The following is a 20,841-nucleotide window of genomic DNA, read 5'->3' on the forward strand; positions in this document are numbered from 1 at the left end:
ACATTAAGACTGGCATGCAACAAAGTGCAACAAAGTCTGAGAAGCTTTTCAATACACCAACAGTGTGCTTCTCAAAAAGGGAGAATAGTGCAGTAATCTCACACTATGATCATCCACTTGAGCCTTGAGCCACCTGTTGAAAAATCTTTGGGTGTCTAGATGGACTCATCATTGAGTCGACCATTGGTGGTCACACAGACAAACAAGGATTTCGAACTAAAACAAATTTAGAAATGAGTTCATTAGTAATAAAATGACATGCATATTTCCACAGATGTCTGAAAACACAACGAGACAATTACGAGACAGATATAGAGCACAATGCAACCGAAGGTTTTAGAATTGATGTTGGTATAGTTCAGTGTTTGTGTTTGTGTTGTTCAGGTGTGGAGATGTTCTGCAGGTTTAATCAGACAGATCCCTGTTACGCATCTCTGGGACACAAACTCCATCTGCAGATGGTGACGGACGCTCGAGATCAGAATCTGACATTTTATAAGTGGATAAACAATACAAATGAGGGATTTATTACAGTTAAGAAGAACAAGATTGTGCATGAACATGAATCCTTTAAAAACAGATCTGAGTTTATCTTTAATAATGGGACTCTGATTATAAACAGTGTGATCAGAACAGATTCAGGGACATACAATTTAGAGATCTATGATTCAACCGGCACAGTTACACATGCTGTAACTCTTCCAGTGATTGTTGAAGGTACAGTAAATCTCTCATCACAATAATTCATCATTGTCTAAAATCTCTGTATGGTTGTTGTTATAAATGTTCAATGGCATATTTTATGTTGAAGTTGTCTCTTGTCTTGTGCTTTATCTTCTATAGGTTCAGCAGTTGTGACAAGTCTGATTGTGTTGGTTTCTCTTGCTGTGATCCTGATTGTTCTGTTCATCACAGCATATCACTTTTACAAGAAGAAACAGCTCAAGCCGACAGCAGGTGAGTTCACAAATATAGATCTGTATTATATCACTGGCTTAGTCTTATTGTGTGTTCCTTTATACTGTAATTAATCACTTGTGTTTTACTCATTGTAAGTCAGTTTGGATAAAACATGCCACTAAATGAATACACATAAATGCACACTGCAAACAATCAAGGGTCTGTGGATATTCAAGGTTAAGCCACGACTTCTGTAATTACGTATGGGGCCACCTTTGATGAATTATCAAAATATAATACACTTGATAAAAAAAAGTTAAAAATGTTCCATCTGTGGGGTGTAACTTATAAACCTTTAAATATTACTGAAAATAAAATGACTGTAAAAGGTCCCACTTACTTTTGTCTCAGCTTCAGATACACTTAAAACGTTTAAAACGCGAATGTGGCAGGGTGGAGAACGGGGCCGGGTCGTGATCCTACACACCCGGTCCCGTATTAGGCTAATTATGCCTCCGTGAGGGATAAAGGCTTACTGCAGAGGATCGTGCGGGAGAGAGAGATCATTTACAGACATGTCCGTCATGTGTGTGTTTATGTTGTCTATTAAGTTTATCATTAAAACTATTATTTATATTGTCAAGCCGGTTCTCGCCGCCTCCTTTCCATTGAATACCTTTACAGCGATGTAAAAAAAAAAAAAACACACTATTTTTGTCCCTTTCGGCCCTTTTTTTTCATTGATTCGTCAGGTGCTTAAAGTTAGTTTAGAAGACAACAGGCTGTAAATAGGCTATAATTTAAGAAAAACAAAGTCTAGATTTGCCCGGTTTATGACATCATATCTTAATATAAAGAGATTTGCATCAAACACAAACATACTGGCTCATGACCTAAGGTTTTGCAAATTCCTCAAGCACATTTGTAAATATTACTCATTATTTTGAGGGTTTTTTATATATATATATATATATATCATATTCAGTACTTACTGCATCTGGATGGACCAAGTCTCAACTGAGTTTCTAATACCTCACCAAGATAGGCATTTTGTCTGTTCAGACTTTAAACAGCCGCAAACGCGAATGCATTTCCTACAGTGCATGCACATTCAAATTGAGTGCTGGAAAGCAGCTGACAACAAGAAGGCACATGGTTCTGGAATTGAGTCTGTATCATATCGATACTGTGTAGAAAGACTGGTAGTATTTATTTGCACTGGCAGCCAAAGTTTGGAATAATGTACCGATTTCGCTCTTATGGAAAGAAATTGGTACTTTTATTCACCAAAGTGGCGTTCAACTGATCACAATGTTTCACCCCACACTTCCTGTAGCACTTGCCATAGATGTGGCTGTCTTGTCGGGCACTTCTCACGCACCTTACAGTTTAGCTGATCCCACAAAAGCTCAATGGGGTTTAGATCCGTAACACTCTTTTCCAATTATCTGTTGTCCAATGTCTGTGTTTCTTTGCCCACTCGAACCTTTTCTTTTTGTTTTTCTGTTTCAAAAGTGGCTTTTCCTTTGCAATTCTTCCCATAAGACCTCCTGAGTCTTTACTGTTGAACATGAAACTGGTGTTGAGCGGGTAGAATTCAATGAAACTGTCAGCGGAGGACATGTGAGGCGTCTATTTCTCAAACTAGAGACTCTGATGTACTTATCCTCTTGTTTAGTTGCACATCTGATCTTCCACATCTCTTTCTGTCCTTGTTAGAGACAGTTGTGCTTTATCTTTGAAGACTGTAGTTACACCTTTGTATGAAATGAGCAGTTTTTTGGCAATTTCAAGCATTTTAATGCCTTTGTTCCTCAAATCAATGATTGACTGACGGTTTTCTAGAGAAAGCTGTTTCTTTTTTGCCATTTTTGGCCTAATATTGACCTTAAGACATGTCAGTCTATTGCACACTGTGGCAGCTCAAAAACAAACACAAATACAAAGTTAAGCTTCATTTAATGACCCAAATATCTTTCAGCTGTGTTTGATACAATGGCAAGTGATTTTCTAGTACCAAATGATCAATTTAGCACGATTACTCAAGGATAAGGTGTTGGAGTGATGCTGCTGTCTAGATTTAATCAAAAATGACTTTTTTAAAATAGTGATGGTGCTGTTTTTAACATCAGTAATGTCCTGACTATACTTTATGATCAGCTGAATGCCTCTTTGGATGCCTCTTTGTATCGTGAACATTACTACACTCATATTAAAGCTTAACAGTTTATTGCATATAATGAATTAGTTTATTAGTTAGAATAATAATCAATTATTAACAATTTTCATAGTAGCATAATAAAAGGAACAATAATGACATCTATCAATTTAAATGCATATTTAACATGAAGTTACTACACCATTGAACCCGTTGATTTACTGCAGTAATATTGTAGTAGTAACTATGGTTAATTGTGTGGTACCTAAATACCATGGTTAAACCACACTGTATTACTGTAGTGAAATGGTTAATTTTTGTAAGGGTAAACGAAACAGAAGTCTAATCATTTTCTGTTTAGGCCAAATAATAATAATGACTTGAATAATGACTAAAATTGTTATTTTAAATTACCCATTTTATCCCAAAAAAATAAATAATTTAATTTAACAGAAGTGTCGGTTTTGGTATTGACGATATTGGTATAAGTGGTATCGTCCATCCCTATCCTTTACCCCTCCTTGTGGTTAAAAGCGGTACTGCACCAAACAGCTACTGGCGCGAAAAGCTCCAACAGTACAAACCTCTCCAGAAACCTGCGATTATTCATTTCAGCTCGCTGCTTCCAGATTCACGTTCACGGTACCATTGTTACGGTTTCTAACTTCCTGTCTGCGTTGTTTGTAATAATGGAGACCACCAACACCATCTCACGCCTTGAGCGGATCATTTAATTCCACCACAACCACTCGACTGGCGCGAATATGAATAACCCAACCGGAACCAGTTTACAACATGACACCAGCCAATGAACAGAGAGCGCGGGTCGATTATAATTAAAGGGCCATACATTTATAATAGACAAGGCAAGTGGAAACACCTTTTTAACCCTGTTACGTCAAGAATACAGTATATGTCAATATACTGTATATGTGACTACTTTATAATTCACTTAATTGACCCACAAGGAATTTGTTATTAATTTACTCCATTCAGGGATAAGTACACTACATAAATATGGGAATATGATATCACAGTTTGAGACTGATCCTCTCTGTTTTGTCTTGTCCTATTGCTCTTTTTTAAATGTCACTGTTTTCTCTGCAGCAGTTGTTGGTGTTGGCACAGAACCCGCAGATTCCCAAATCACTCATAAGAAACTCAACAGAGAGGATGACCAGAAGGGATCAGGCAAGAAAGTGACGCTTGCATCATGAAAGCAGTCTAGACAGAATTTAGAGAACTGAATGAAGACCAAAGGGTCGTTGACAAGGTCAAACTAAGGTCATAATGTAGCAGTAAAAGTAAACTTATCAGTAAAAACTGGCTTTGGGGAATCAATTACAGAGTTGCATTTTTTTTTTTCAGTAGTTTAGCAGAATTACATTTTTAATCTGTAGCCTGTCAAGTGTCTATTTACGGAAGCCCTGAAACACAAGGTGGAAAATAAATGTGTCTCAGTTCCTTCCTGAACCTAAGTTAAAAGAAATTCAAAACCATAAAAAAAAGAAGATTTTTTTTTTCACTTCCAAATTTTTTTTTCTCTTTTTTTTTCTCTCTTCAAAAAAGGAATGCGGTACCAACCTTGGCCACCAGGTGTCACTATCAGTAAACATGTAATCTTAAACATTTCATTTTGATAAACTGGGCAGAAAATGTGTTAATGTGATACAATTATATTTAAAATATAATTGTTTCTTAAAAGTCTCTTTCGATCTCTGAAAGTATCTCCCATTATATCTCCAATTTGTTTGGGATGAGCATTTTACATCAGCGTAACTGTCTAGCCCATGTTTAGACTGACCAACAATATTTGGATATTTATTTGACATTCTTCATCTGGAACTCTTCACTTCTGCAGTAGACAGTGTGTGTCAAAAGCATAAACTTGTTATATTAAAATATATTATTATAATTACATTTCACCATGTAAGTCTGCACATGACATATAACAACAGAGAAAGCATTAAAAGCATTAGATTACATGTTTACTGATAGTGGCACCTGGTGGCCAAGGTTGGTACCGCATTCATTTATTTGAAGAGAGAAACCAGCGTGTTTATCAGTCTAATCTTTTCATCTTTCTGTCTGTAGAGTCGCCCCAGGCTGTGGATGTGGAGTGTGCTGTGGTCAGTTCTCAAACAACTACGAGGAAGGAGATGAAGAAGAAGAAGAAGAAGAAGAAGGAGGAGAAGAAGGTGGAAGAGGTTCAGTATGGAGAGCTGACGTTCACGCCGACCGTCTCAAACAATCAACGTCAGTCTGAAAAGCAAGAAGATTGTGTGTACTATCAGATAAAGGCACAATAGAAAGAAAAGTTAAATTGGGACTAGATCACGTTTGTAATGGTGTCTACTGTCCTGAGAACACAGCAACCCAGAATATTCATCAAAACAAGTCTAATGATTGACATTTTACAATGACCTGGATGAGTGAAAACCTTCATAGAATTAACCTGTAGGTTTTCAGACGGGGTTGAAGAGTGTTAATGCATCTGCTGTTGCATATTATCATCTGTCTCTTGTCCTATATTTGTCATGTGTTGCACATACTGTAGATCTAGTTAATAAACTCTGTATGTCACAGTCACATTGCATGTTTTAAAGTCAAGTGAAATGCCATTCACAACCCGTTGTACTCTCTGTTCCACACCAGAATGGAGGCAGACCTGAGACGAGTTTGCTTAAACAACCCCATAATGGCTTTTTGACTGTTGGTTAAAGGGTTAATTCACCCCAAAATGAGAATTCTCGTATTATGTCCTCACCCTCATGATATCCCAGATGTGTATGACTTTCTTTCTTTACTAGAATGCATTTGATGAAAAATAGAAAGATATCTCAGCTGAGAAGGTCCTTAAAATGGAAGTGAATGGAGAGTTCTCTTTTGAGTCTCCAAAAATCACAGACGGTGTGAAAAAGATCAACATTTAAGTACTTTTAAACTATAACCCATGCGTCCGTTCTGCAGCACTGTGCACATGTGATGTAATGGTATCATGAGGGTGAGTAAATAATGAGAGAACTTTCATTTTTGGGTGAACTATCCCTTTAACATTATCCAAATTGCCACAAGATCAATGTGATGTCAGTGGTCAAGGAAAGTTGTTTGAGAGGCGGAGCACAATATTACATTTTCTATAGAATAACATCCACTTACAACAAGACAAGGAATGTGCATTAAGAAAATAAATCTAATTTTTTATTTCATGTTATCATATGTCAAATAAAGATTTTGCATGCTTCACTTTAGCTGTGCTGCTGTAGTAGAAATATACTGTACAAGAATTGGATTGGAAGTTTAATTGCTTTTTTGTGACTTGTTAAATGATCACTTCTTGTGTTCTTTCAATGCTATTACAGTGTGTGTATGTGTGTGTATGTGTGTGATATGAGTAACAAATAAATGTATTGCATGGGTCTCTCGAATACTCGATTCTGATTGGTCAATGGTGCCATCTAGTGATCTGACATTTCTGAGTTACAACCGCACATCCGGGGAATATCAGACCGGTCATCCAGGTATTGCAAGTCATCTTTCCTTCTTCACGTATTAATGTGCGATCTCTATAAATATGTCCATTTATTTATTTATATGGTTATTAGTCATGTAAAAAGTGGGATAATGTACAGTCAGCTGGTTGTTATTGCAAAATAAACCCCTTAAGGGTGACACTGTGTCCTAACCAGATGCAACACGACACTGCGGCATCCGATAAAAGGTCTTGTCCATGTTAATCAGAGTTTTTGACCTAACAGATGACACATGATGAGTGACTGTGACAGGGTCCAAAACTATATTTGGAATGGTTTCTACTTCTGTGACTTTGCACTGGCCAGCACAGTTTCCAAATGGGTCTAAAATCATTCTCATCGTCGTATATTAAAGTCGGCATCTCACTAGCCGTTCACAACAACTTGATTTTGGCTGAGGGTGTCTGTGACAGGGCGGAGGGAGGGGCCAGAATGTGATTCTGTACATCCGGCCCCTAATCAGGTTAATCAAGCTCTTAGAGAGGGATAAAGGTGGACTGGAAGCTGCAGTGCGAGAGAGAGAGAGATTTACGGACAGCTGTCCGACACATTTGTGTGTTTGTATTTTGTTTCAGTTTTATACTAAAATATTATTTATATTGTCAAGCCGGTTCTCGCCTGCTCCTGTCCCATTAATCCCTTTACACTGGTGCCGAAACCCAGGAAGGACAAGGGATACGCCTTAGTAGAGTCCTCAACACTACCATCCACCCCAATGGAGCAGCCGCGGCCATCTGCCGGAGGATGGAGGAGCCCGGAAGCCTGAGAGCAGACAAACGACCACTGACCACGAAGGGAGAAGGGGGTCCTAACCGACCGCCTGGAGCGTCAGGGCCACTGCCAGGGGCAGAGGAGACCCCTACCAGCCACTGAAACGCCTGTTGCGGGAGAACCGTCTGTCTCCCGAGAATGCAGCAGGGTGTTTCGTCTGCCAGGGGCCAGAAGACTGCCTCCGATCTGTCCGGGGAGGCGTGGCTGTCATCTGTTGGAGGTTTAAGGAGTGGCCGAGGACCAAGCTACGGCATATCGGAGAACCACCGAGTAAGTGTTTTTTTTTCTCTCTCTCTCTCTCTCTCCTCTCTCTCTCCCACTGCCGCTCCATGTTGGCCTTTCCCTCTCTTTTTAAACGGTTTGTTTATTTTTGCACGTTACAGTGTGTAGGTGCAACACTTTTTTTTTGTTTCCCTCCCCTTATCCCCTCCTTCATCCAGGTAGACGGGGATGACCTGCCGGCAGACGGTGCGGAAGGCACGCCCCTCCCCAAGGAAAGAGGGGGAATATACGTCATGCCGGGAGCTCCCCTGCATGAGAGAACGAAGGAGGAATGTGGCAGGGTGGAGGGCGGGGCCGGGTCATGATTCCGCACACCCGGCCCCTACTCATGCTAATCAAGCCTCAGAGAGGGATAAAGGCCGACTGGAAGCTGTAGTGCGACAGAGAGAGAGAGAGAGAGAGATTTACAGACAGCTGTCCAACACCTTTGTGTATTTGTCTTTTTGTTTCAGTTTTATATTAAAATATTATTTATATTGTCAAGTCGGTTCTCAGCTCCTCCTTTCCATTAATCCCTTTACAGTGTCACACAACTACCGAATGTTGTGCTTAAAGTCTCGCTCTCTTCAGCCGGCGCTGTCACACACACAAACACACACCGGTTCAGGTTCAGAATGGCAAAGGGGGACATCCCGGCTCATTCCAAGTTTCTCCCCGCTTCCCTGTTACGAGGAGATCGTCAAAATAACATCAGGAGTACCGCGTACACATAAACAACCGTAAGAGTCCGAATAAGGATGCAATTCATAACTGTGTCCTGTGTATGTGTGCGATTGTGTATTTAACCCCTCTGGGTTTGCCAAAGAAAGTGAATAAATCCTCTGTTTTCTGCATTTTATTGTTAATTATCCTCATTTTAGTGTATTAATATCACGGTGTCGTGTCGTGCCTGGTGTGACAGGCCCATTGTGTGTTGCTGGAATCTTATCGAGTTGCATCTGGTTAGGACGAGTTGTGATAAAAGATCACCCAGTCCAGATCACGCAGTCAGGTTTATTTTGCGATAACAACCAGCTGACTGTACGTTATGCCTCAGTTTACACTTGAATGTCTGTGATACTGTGATGTGTCACTCAGCACACCCTGAATTCGAGCTCGCTACTCCAAGTGTGATAGTCAGCGTCTTTACTAGCTGAGATACCCAGGCTCCCAATTTTAAAAAGTTTAGCAGATGTTGATTAGATGTTGATGCTTACCAGATGTAAAGATCTAAAACAGATATATCAGAGATGTACGGGTAAGTCAAAGCAAAAGTATTTTTTAAATCTTGATATAAATGTAAAATAGACATTTTGTTTTCAAGTTTGAGTTTGTGTTAGTTTGTGAAGTGTTATAGACACTTTAGCCTCCTTCACAGTTCACACCACCCCATTTGCATACATGGTGCGTTTCCTCTTTTGTAAAGGAATTAGTTGAATAGATATTCATAGTCTAAGCTCAGATGACAAGTTCCCATCTCTTAGACTCGATCTGAAGCAGCATTCACACTCGACTCTTCTGGAAACTGGACATCAGAGAAATGTTGTTCATCTTTGGACTGCTGCTGCTGATACCAACTGTTACATGTGAGTCAACTTTCAGATCAATCTCATGTTATGTTGCCATAACATTTATGTTTAACAAGTATTAGCGCCATGTTAATAGATTAAATGTTTCATGAATTTCTGATCAGAGTATACAAAGAGAAGAGCTTTATTCAGTACAGTATGGTCACTTGGTTTGGTTTATGTTGTTTTTATAAACATGCTGAACGGAGATAGAAAATCATATAAAAGCCAACAAACACTTTATGGCCTAAATGATTTGGACTCCAGAACACCAAACCCGTATGTGCCTGTTGAGCATTTCATTTCAAAACCAAAGCCATTCTGCTGAATGTTGAGCATGGCTCCCATTCAGACAAAATAATAATAATAATAATAAATATAGCTGCAAGCAACAGTTGTCAGGGTTCAAGACTTTTAAGAACTTAAGTATGCAAAAAGGTATGTATTTGTATTTGTATATTTACTTGGTAAGTTGCTGAATTTGGTATGTGGTCATTATTTTTTTACTTTTTAACTGTTATAAAGCCACAAAGCACACAATCTCCAAAAAAGTTTTAGAAATATGAATATTTATTTGGGGAATTATAGGCTTTTGGATACACTTGGCCAAACCAACATGATAAATGAAACCCATAAATTACTAAATAAATAACTAAAGTTCAACTTTTCTTTGATAATTATTGACCTAGGGAGTCCTAGATATAGTTCAAAATAACAGGTAACATTGAATAATATACAATAATTTACACACTATTTATACAGCCATTTTGCTGAAATTTGATTGGCTGCTGGTGGCCATATTTTTAATAGAGTCATGTTGTAGAATACATTAGCATTTGGCCCCTACAAGAAGCATACACATTTTCAACTTCATTGGCTTCGGAGTTATGAGCATTTTTAGTTGTGAATTTTTGCGATTTTGTATGAAGACTCAAAATGTGCTGTTGTATATGTGTATCAAGTTTTGTAACATTTGGCCTTTGTGTTTGGTAAATATTGTCAATACATACAAAAAATGGACAAGCCTGACAAATTCATTGGCTTATACACTCACCTAATGGATTATTAGGAACACCATACTAATACTGTGTTTGACCCCCTTTCGCCTTCAGAACTGCCTTAATTCTACGTGGCACTGATTCAACAAGGTGCTGAAAGCATTCTTTAGAAATGTTGGCCCATATTGATAGGATAGCATCTTGCAGTTGATGGAGATTAGTGGGATGCACATCCAGGGCACGAAGCTCCCGTTCCACCACATCCCAAAGATGCTCTATTGGGTTGAGATCTGGTGACTGTGGGGGCCATTTTAGTACAGTGAACTCATTGTCATGTTCAAGAAACCAATTTGAAATGATTCAAGCTTTGTGACATGGTGCATTATCCTGCTGGAAGTAGCCATCAGAGGATGGGTACATGGTGGCCATAAAGGGATGGACATGGTCAGAAACAATGCTCAGGTAGGCCGTGGCATTTAAGCGATGCCCAATTGGCACTAAGGGGCCTAAAGTGTGCCAAGAAAACATCCCCCACACCATTACACCACCACCACCAGCCTGCACAGTGGTAACAAGGCATGATGGATCCATGTTCTCATTCTGTTTACGCCAAATTCTGACTCGACCATCTGAATGTCTCAACAGAAATCGAGACTCATCAGACCAGGCAACATTTTTCCAGTCTTCAACTGTCCAATTTTGGTGAGCTCTTGCAAATTGTAGCCTCTTTTTCCTATTTGTAGTGGAGATGAGTGGTACCCGGTGGGGTCTTCTGCTGTTGTAGCCCATCCGCCTCAAGGTTGTGCGTGTTGTGGCTTCACAAATGCTTTGCTGCATACCTCGGTTGTAATGAGTGGTTATTTCAGGCAAAGTTGCTCTTCTATCAGCTTGAATCAGTCGGCCCATTCTCCTCTGACCTCTAGCATCAACAAGGCATTTTCAGCCCACAGGACTGCCGCATACTGGATGTTTTTCCTTTTCACACCATTCTTTGTAAACCCTAGAAATGGTTGTGCGTGAAAATCCCAGTAACTGAGCAGATTGTGAAATACTCAGACCGGCCCGTCTGGCACCAACAACCATGCCACGCTCAAAATTGCTTAAATCACCTTTCTTTCCCATTCTGACATTCAGTTTGGAGTTCAGGAGATTGTCTTGACCAGGACCACACCCCTAAATGCATTGAAGCAACTGCCATGTGATTGGTTGATTAGATAATTGCATTAATGAGAAATTGAACAGGTGTTCCTAATAATCCTATAGGTGAGTGTATCTTCGCAATGCTTTGACAAATCTAAATTCCTTTGAATAATTTTTGTCAGGAGGGATTTATAATAGACACACACCAATTTTGTGAGAATCGGATATATGGCATAGGAGTTAGAAAAAGTAGCTTTTTTTTTTAAATTATACATTTTGTAGGTCTTGGTGCAAGGAATTAGAGGAAAAAATTATTTGGAGATTATTCAACTCAGTTGCAGAGTTACTTGCAAAAACATAAATGTCCTTGTTATAGCGCCACCTTGTGGTCTATTTTCATACAACTTGTTACACAGCCTCATTCTGACACTGTCTAAAAATATCTTAAGTTTCGTAACAGTCGGCCATTCAGATTTAATGTTATTAGCTGCTGAAATTTGATTGTCTGCTAGCGGCCATGTTTTTTTATTTGTCTGACTGATATTAAAGGACATGTTAGCCTTTGGCCCCTACGAGATGCATACCAATTTTCAACTTCATTGATGATACGGCTGCGGAGTTATGAGTGTTTTTTGTTGTAGCGCCTCCTATAGGGAAAATCTTTCATGACTTTGCGTGCATCATCAGAATGTCCTGTTGTCTGTGTATCAACTTTCGTAACATTTGGCCTTTTCATATGGTAGATATTGGTCAATACGCACAAAATGGACGATGCCTGACCAATTTGTTGGCTTATATCTTCATAACACTCAGCCAAGGGTTCGAATGATATAAGGCTCTTGATTGTGTGACAAAGGGTTTAGGAGTTCTGGGCCGAAACGTAAACATGATCACCACCTTGAGGCCGATCGGGCCGAATTTTTGATGCACTGTAGTACTCTGGGGAACTACCTTCCCTCAAAATTTCAGCTCTCTACGACTTACGCTTCAGGCTTGAACCCCTAATAATAATAACAATAATAATAATAATAATAATAATAATAATATGAAGAAGAAGAAGAAGAAGAAGAAAATCATAACTGAGGAAAGGCAATGAAAATGGATGATCCATATGGCAATTTTTTTTTTGATATGTGTTTTGATGACTTTTACAGTTTATAAAATGGCCAAAAAAAGTAAGAAAATGTTGAATACATTTGGGCAATGCTTTGTATATTTTAAAATTAAAACATATATTAAATTTTTTTTAGATAATTTTCTTGCCTCGTCAATTTGGCAATACATTTTGACATTTAAACTAAATCTAATTAAAAATATTTATTTCGACAGTGTAATTTGCAAAATATATTTACAATATGTTTAAATTATATTTTGACCCGAAAACTATTATTATTATTATATTTCTTTGCTGTATTGTTTTATTGGCATTCAAATTCATTCATTTATAAAAAAAGAAAAAAATTGGAACTAAGGGGCCTAGAAAAATGAATGAATGTAAATAGAAAGTGTTCAGAAACATTTGAATTTATCTCAAAATATTCAGAGTGAGTTTTTAAGTGTGGAAGGGAATCTGAAAACTACATACTGGAAACATGCTGAAGATGATGGAAGATCTTGTTGTGTTTGTGTTTGTGTTGTTCAGGTGTGGAGATGTTCTGCAGGTTTAATCAGACAGATCCCTGTTACGCAGCTCTGGGACACAAACTCTATCTGCAGATGGTGACGGACGCTCGAGATCAACAGCTGTGGTTATATAAGAGGATAGACAATAAAACTGAGGGATTTATTAAAGTTAAGAAGAACAAGATTGTGTATGAACATGAATCCATTATACACAGATCTGAGTTTATCATTAATAACGGGACTCTGATTATAAACAGTGTGATCAGAACATATTCAGGGACATACAGATTAGAGATCTATAATTCATACGGCACACGGACACATGCTGTAGATCTTACAGTGATTGTTGAAGGTACAGTAATTCTTTCTTAAACTTAAAACATTGTTCCACCAAAGTTGTGTAAGAAATGATTGAACTGATTACCCATCCTGAAGAAATATACAACTCAAATCTCATGTCTAATAATTCTTGATGACAGTATAATTTCAGGATATAACATAAACAGCTCTCAATTACTTCTCAGTTTGTTCAGCCACTTTCAGGTCTCTTGGCAAATCAGATATTAGATTTTCAACATCAAACAATTCCTCAAATGCAAATCATGAGCATCAATTGAGCATCATTTCAGATTATTCAATGCTTAGTTTGTGATTGGCTGTCAACTGTTTGGTAAAACAACCAACGATTATTTTTATTCCACAGCAAGCACACTGATCCAATGTTAATCTGCAAGTATGATTCCTGTGGTAACATCTAAATGAACTGGTTTTAATGAAGGAACAATTTCAGGTTACCACTTTAATGTGTAGTGTGTTGATGACAAGCACAAGCAGTCACACATAACGTCAGTGAAGCGACGTATTTTAAAACTGAAACTTGTGAAGCAACAAGCAACTCGTAATTTAAAGTAGTGAACTACTCAAACTTTACTGTTGAAGAAGTGGCTACTTCAATCTACACTGAAGCTATATGCATGAATCAAAAATGAATGAATCGATGAATTAATAAATAAGCTTCCTGTTTGAAACTACACAATGTCAGAATCCTGTCCTGACAGCCCTGTTATTTGTGTGTGTCTATGTTTGAATACACACTGCAGTTATTGTGTGTTTGTTTGCCATGTGCTCTCCTTATACACCCCCTTTTTAGCCTTATTTATGAATTAGTCTTTATTACCTGTTGTAAAGCAGTCAATGGAATGGAGGAGGCGAGAACCGGCTTTACAACATAAATAATAGTTTAATAATAAACTGAAATGGAAGACACAAATACACATGACGGACATGTATGTAAACTATCTCTCTCCCGCACAATCCTCCGCAGTCGGCCTTTATTCCTCTCAGAGCCTTAATTAGCCTGATAAGGGACCAGGTGTGTATGATCACGACCCGGCCCGCCCTCCGCCCTGCCACACCTGACTCTCATCATCGTGCCCTGTGTATATACAGTATTTGTCTTGTTTCTTGATTTTGGCGGCTGAAATGTTTTTAGCTCTTACCTGATTCTAGGTTTGATGGTTGTTCCTCAGTCAGTTTGATATTTGTTTGTAACTTTGTATCAGTTTTTGCTAAAAGATTCACTCACACATCCTTATCCTGCTTTTGAGTCCTTCTGCAAAACCCAACACACGATACTGAAAAACAAAGTTAAAGCTGAAGTGTATAATTTCTGCACCGCTAGTGCCGCCACACAAAATTGCAAAAATAATGTTTTCAAACAGCTTTGGGAATACACCCCTGACTGCTGTTGATCGAGCATTAAGTTATTCCCCCAACTCACAGCATAGTGAATTTAGTAATTTGGTTTATCGCTGAAGATGATCAATAATGTTAAAGAGAATGTTTTTAAAGTAAAGAACAAGAAAGACAATATACATAAGTCCATTATACAAAGATCTTTAATAATGGGACTCTGATTATAAACAGTGTGATCAGAACAGATTCAGGGAGATACAGATTATATAGCTATAATTCAACCGGCACACAGACACATGCAGTAGATCTTACAGTGATTGTTGAAGGTACAGTAAATCTCTCATCACAATAATTACAATCTCACTTTCTCCACAGATCTCATTATATAAATGAAAGTTTGTCATTTGATGGTTTTCATTCATGCTCAAAGCTTCTTTATATTACTTTATTAAGATATTATTTCAAAGCAAGCAGTGTTTGTGTGTTTGTCATGTGACTGTACTGTGTCCCTCCCTCCAGCTCCTATTGGCTCAGTGGAACTGTCAATCAATTGCTCGTCCAGTGGGGAGAAGCGAGCGTCCTGCTCCTCTGATGGTGATCAGCTCATCTTCACATGGACTCTGAATGGACAAGAACAGAAGGATCAAAATAAAACCATTCATCTGGATGAGGAAACTTCTGGAAACATCACCTGCACTGTGAACAACCACGTCAGTCGTGGACAGAAGATCATTAGTGTAAACCGATGTCCTGGTGAGATCTATTAATGTTCACAGATTATTAAAACAGACACAATAATGATGCAGGTCGACAGTCTTTAGTTCACTTCTGTACATTACATGATGTCAGCAGTAAATTGTGTTGATGTGTTTTGTGTAAATGTGTTCAGAGAGAGAATTCTGCTGATTCTACAGTGATGTGTTATTACAGGAACAACTACAGCAACTGTGACCTCACATCTGACCTCTACAGTGACCGATAGCACTTCAGGACATGGTACACATAATATGTAGAACACATAATGCACATTATAAAAATAGTTTGAGTAGTATAGACGTTATTCTGAACCTGTTTGTCATGTGACTGTTCTGTGATGTGTTATTACAGGAACAACTACTGCAACTGTGACCTCACATCTGACCTCTACAGTGACCGATAGCACTTCAGGACATGGTACACATAATATGTAGAACACATAATGCACATTGTAAAAATAGTTTGAGTAGTATAGACATTATTCTGAACCTTGTGTTTGTCATGTGACTGTACTGTGATGTGTTATTACAGGAACAACTACAGCAACTGTGACCTCACATCTGACCTCTACAGTGACCAATAGCACACCGACATCAGGACATGATGTGAGTTTCACAGATCACATTACAGCTGGTAACTCAACAGGGAGTTTCTCATCAGCTGGTCAAAATCACAGCCACATTCACAGTACTGGACCGTTTCTTCAATGGAAGTGTGAGTGTTAAACTGAAAAACAACAAATTACATTGAAATTGCAGTTACTGATGCATTTGATGTGAATGAATATCTAATAACTGATTTTCAAAGCATTTTTCATAAAATGTTTTTATGTTTAACTTGTAATGTGTTGTGTCACCAGTCGCTCCGATTGTGTTGGGCTCTGCTACTGTAATCATTATCCTGCTGGTCATCACAGTTTATCACACTTACAAGAAGAAACAGCTCAAAACAACAGCAGGTGAGTTCATAATGAGTTCATAAATCTGCAGTCAATAGTCAGAGTTTATTCTAATCTTTTGATCATCTGTTCTTCCTGTCTGTAGAGTCATCCTCGACTGCAGATGGGGAGTATGCTGAGATCAGTTCTCACACGACAGAGATGATGAAGATGAAGATAGAGGAGGAAGATGTTCAGTATGGAGAGGTGACGTTCACTCCAGCTGCATCAAACATTCAACATGAGTATAAAGAACAGGAAGACTGTGTGTACTCTCAAGTACTGACACATTAGTAACAAACACCCTTTAAAACATTTGCATTGATTAATTCACCCAGATTATGGTTTTCAAGTAAGACAACATAATAAACTCATGCATATAACTGTAATATAAACATTTGTATAATACATCCTCATGTATTTTTATATAATACATATTTGTATATATTGAAATATATATATATATATATTCCTCCAGACTCATATCCTTTTAGTTTATGACTGTTTATTTTTATTAATTATAATAATACATGTTATTAATTATTGCAATAATTCATATTATGTAAGATACAAGATGAATATTAATACATGCAATAATTACATTTAAGCACCTTGGTGATGTCAGACCCCGAGGCCTCGACTGGGCTGGCGACTTCGGGTGTGCCAGCTCAGTCTGAGGCCAATGCGGAGCAGACCACCATGCTTGCCCGGGCTGCCGCGAGTGTCAGACTTGAGTGGAACCCTCCAGTCCCCTTTTTCCCAGAGGTGCCGCCTCTGCCCTGCACGCCATGGACCTCTTATAGGTCCATCAGGCCAAGGCTTTAAAAGAGCTGCATGAGGGTAGTTCTGATCCCGATGTGTTTCAAGAGCTGCACTGAGTGGCGGACCTCACTCTCCCTGCGACAAAGGTCACGGCACGCACACTCAGGCAGACTATGTTCACGAACGGCACCTGTGACCGGAACCTGGTTGAGATGAGGGACGCGGACAAGACACGTTTCCTAAACGCGCCCATCTCCCAGGGCGGCCTATTCATCGACACTGTCAAGGACTTCGCCCAGCAGTCCCCCTGCTGCAACACAAGTCCAAGCGGCCCCAACCTGAGCCCAGTCCTTGGCCACGGTGTATAGCCCCTCGCAGGAGAGGGACACCCCCTGCCTCTTGACCTGCCGCGATGAGGGCTCCCTCAGCTCGGCTGCCTTGGGTCGGAGAAGCCCTTACTTCATCGTTCCGAAGAAGGGTGGTGGGTTGAGGCCAATCCTGGACCAGTGAGTTCTGAACCGGGCCTTGCAAAGACTCCCGTTTGTCATGTATCCGGCATCAAGATTGGTTTGCGGCGGTAGACCTGAAGGACACGTACTTTCATGTCTCAATTTTACCCAGACACAGACCCTTTCTAATGTTCACATTCGCTGGTCAGTCTTATCAGTACCAGTGCCTCCCCTTTGGCCTGTCCCTATCCCCTTGTGTCTTCACAAATGTCACAGAAGCAGCCCTTGCCCCGTTAAGGGAAGTGGGCATTCACATGCTCAATTACCTCTATAACTGTCTGATTATAGCACACTCTCGAGAGTTACTGAGTGCACACAGGAACCTGGTGCTCACGCACCTCAGTCGTTTAGGGCTTCAGGTCAACTGGGAAAAGGGCAAGCTCTCCCCGGTTCAGAGGATCTCTTTTCTCAGCATAGAGTTAGACTCGATGTCAATGATAGCGCACCTCACAAGTGAGCATGCGCAGTTGGTGCTGAACTGCCTGAAATTATCCTGGTGGAAAATGACGGTCCCACTGAAATACTGTCAGAGGCTTTTGGGGCATTTTATTGCCACTGAGGATGGACAGGACAAGACCACACCTGTCTTGGCAAATCAAGTTGCTGGCAGTACAGCTCACCCTGTGGAGGCTATTGCCGTTGATCCAGGGGAAGCACGTGTTTGTCCACATGGACAACACGGCAACAGTGGCTTTTATAAACTGCGAAGGTGGTTTACGCTCTCATCGCATGTAGCGACTCGCCTATCACCTCCTCCTCTGGAGTCAACGGCGACTCGGGTCGCTGTGGGCCACTCACATCCCTGCCCAGGCCGTTCCCGCCCCTTGCGGGTTCGAGCACACTCTACAAGGAATGTGGCATCCTCTTGGGCACTGGCCAATGGCCACTCTGTAGCAGACATCTGCAGAGCAGCGGGCTGGGCAACGCGCACTACCTTCATGAGATTTTACAATCTCTGGGTTGAGCCGGTTTCGTGTTCTTTCAGGTACGAACAGGTATGTTTTGTAATGCGGGGCAGCTGCCAGGTGTACCGCTTGTGTATAGCGCCTTTCCCCTTCATGAGGTGAAGCTGTGCGCTCTTCTCTCCCATGCATGTTCACAAACTTTGAACCCTGGATATCTTTCTTCCTAGCCCTCTGGCCCACAAATTCAGCAGAGGAATTCATAGTCAGACCCTGTACATGTGCTAACATGCCCTATACTGGGATAAGTGCTCCACAGGTCTCGGTTATGTATCTTCCGCAGTACGGTCTCCCTTTTGGTAGACCTGCGTCTCACTTGGGGAGAGCCCTCTCTGCCCTTGTCGCTGCTTTTGTAGGGCAGTTCCCCTAAGAAGGGCAGGACCTACTGCCGTGCCTCTTCCTTGTGCAGCCTCGAGCCCAAATTACATATTCACCTCATTATACCCCCCTGCAGGGTGTGGTCTCCACGGGGAGTCTTTTCCACCTGAAAGATTAGGAAAAGAAAAGAACGTCTTACCCGGCGCATTCTATGAGCATTAAAAGGCCCCGCCGAATCTAATACTCTGTGGAGAGAAAACAGAGAGAAAAGGCCGCGGCTGGCACGGCCTTCTCCCATACTAGATACCCCCCCCCACCCCCCACTATGTTTTTTGGGGCATCTGGGGAGGCTACGTGCAGTCCGAGTGCATCTATTCTTACACTCACAGTAGCTTGCTTACACTTGCATCGGCAGTTCACGTAACAGTTCAGCCATGTGGCGTTTTGTATAGGGACCCCTAGTGTCACTACATCGACACAACGTCGAGTGAGTGACAGAAGGGGAATGTCTTGGTTACTGTCGTAACCTCCGTTCCAAGATTGAGGGAATGAGACTTTGTGTCGCTCTTGCCACAGGCTGTTTTTTCTTTTTTCTAATCGATTACGACCAGCTTAGTCATCCAGGGGTTGAGGGAGTAAGCCAAGTCTGTGAGTGCGCAGATGGTCGATGAAGCCAATCTATGCATGGAAAGTTCTCTGGCAGTGAGGACATGGAATGGTGGCTGTCCAATAGGGGTTGCTAGCTCTAGCTTTTCTGGCCATGTCCCAAACTATTTCATGATTTATTTTTCAATTATTATTATTATGTTTAAATTTACAATTGTGTTAATGGTCTAATTTTTAAGTCTAAATGTATTTTTCCACCTGTTGTTGTAGAGTGATTTCAAGTCACAGCAAAAGGTAAAATATTGGTATATGATTTTTTTTGACCACTTTGTTATTTTTATTATATTTGAGTTTCGTTTGAAGTGTAATTTCAATGTAGATATATATATTTTTTATTGTTATCATGTTTTAATAAATTAATTTATTTGATCAAAATCAGTAGAAGTGAAGTGCTTGACCGATTCAATCACTGTTAATACTAGCCATGATTTGTGTGTCAGTAGATGAACATCCAAATGCTGAAATATTCAAAAAATCTGCATTTGTGTTCTGCAGAAGAAAAATTATGAGAGAATTGTAATTTTTGATTTTTAAATTTTAAATTATAAATTTTAATCACACTAAATAAATGCCTCAAGTAAGTTAATTTTAGACTCAATTTTAAAGTTGGACAGAAAGGTACAAGATTGTTTCATTGATGCTGATTTATTGTAATTTACCTGTATGCAGTATCCTGTAGTAACCACTAGAGGTCACTATGTGTACTGAGTATTGTGTTCTTACATTATTAAGGCAGTTGAAGAAGAGGTCCCTTGATGGAGGCACTTGTACATGCTGGAAAATAACAAGTGTTAACTTCAACTCTATGAATGTAGTAGTTTAAGTTAGTTAGATTAATATACATGATACTACAACATACATGTGTAAGAGAAAACACTTTGTATCTAGAACAGAATATACTGTACAATAGATTTGCATAAAACTAATATTGAATGTCATGACTTCTGCTTCAAGATAAATAAATCATTTGTCCTTTAAATTATTTTGTATATTTGTAAAATACAGTATATACAATATTTACTATACACAAATCTTGCCGTACAACGATCACAGACTCTGAAGCTTCAAAAAAGAACAAAAAATCTCAGAATAAAAATCTCAGAAAAGTAGTCCATATCTCTCCTGCTCTATATTCCAAGTCTGCTGAAGTAATACGAAAGCTTTGTGTGAGGAACAGACAGGTCATATACCAAATGACAACTAAGACTTTCAACTGTTGCCCACTTCACACCTCATACTGACATGCACGTGTCATTTCCTCTTGTCAGTCTCTCCATTCAATAA

At 39.7% G+C, this 20,841-nt stretch overlaps 1 protein-coding gene across 1 annotated transcript in view; it reads left to right on the forward strand.

Moving 5' to 3' along the window:
• The first annotated feature begins 9,160 nt into the window (after positions 1-9,160).
• Positions 9,161-20,841, forward strand: part of LOC127663420 (uncharacterized) — a 342,359-nt gene continuing 330,678 nt past the window's right edge. Inside the window, exon 1 of the mRNA XM_052155009.1 lies at positions 9,161-9,209. Within this exon, the coding sequence (XP_052010969.1) occupies positions 9,164-9,209 (46 nt within the window). The 5' untranslated portion in view covers positions 9,161-9,163. The remainder of the gene's footprint in view (positions 9,210-20,841) is intronic.

The sequence above is a fragment of the Xyrauchen texanus genome, chromosome 23, assembly GCF_025860055.1.
Source record: "Xyrauchen texanus isolate HMW12.3.18 chromosome 23, RBS_HiC_50CHRs, whole genome shotgun sequence".
Taxonomy (NCBI): Eukaryota; Metazoa; Chordata; class Actinopteri; order Cypriniformes; family Catostomidae; genus Xyrauchen; species Xyrauchen texanus.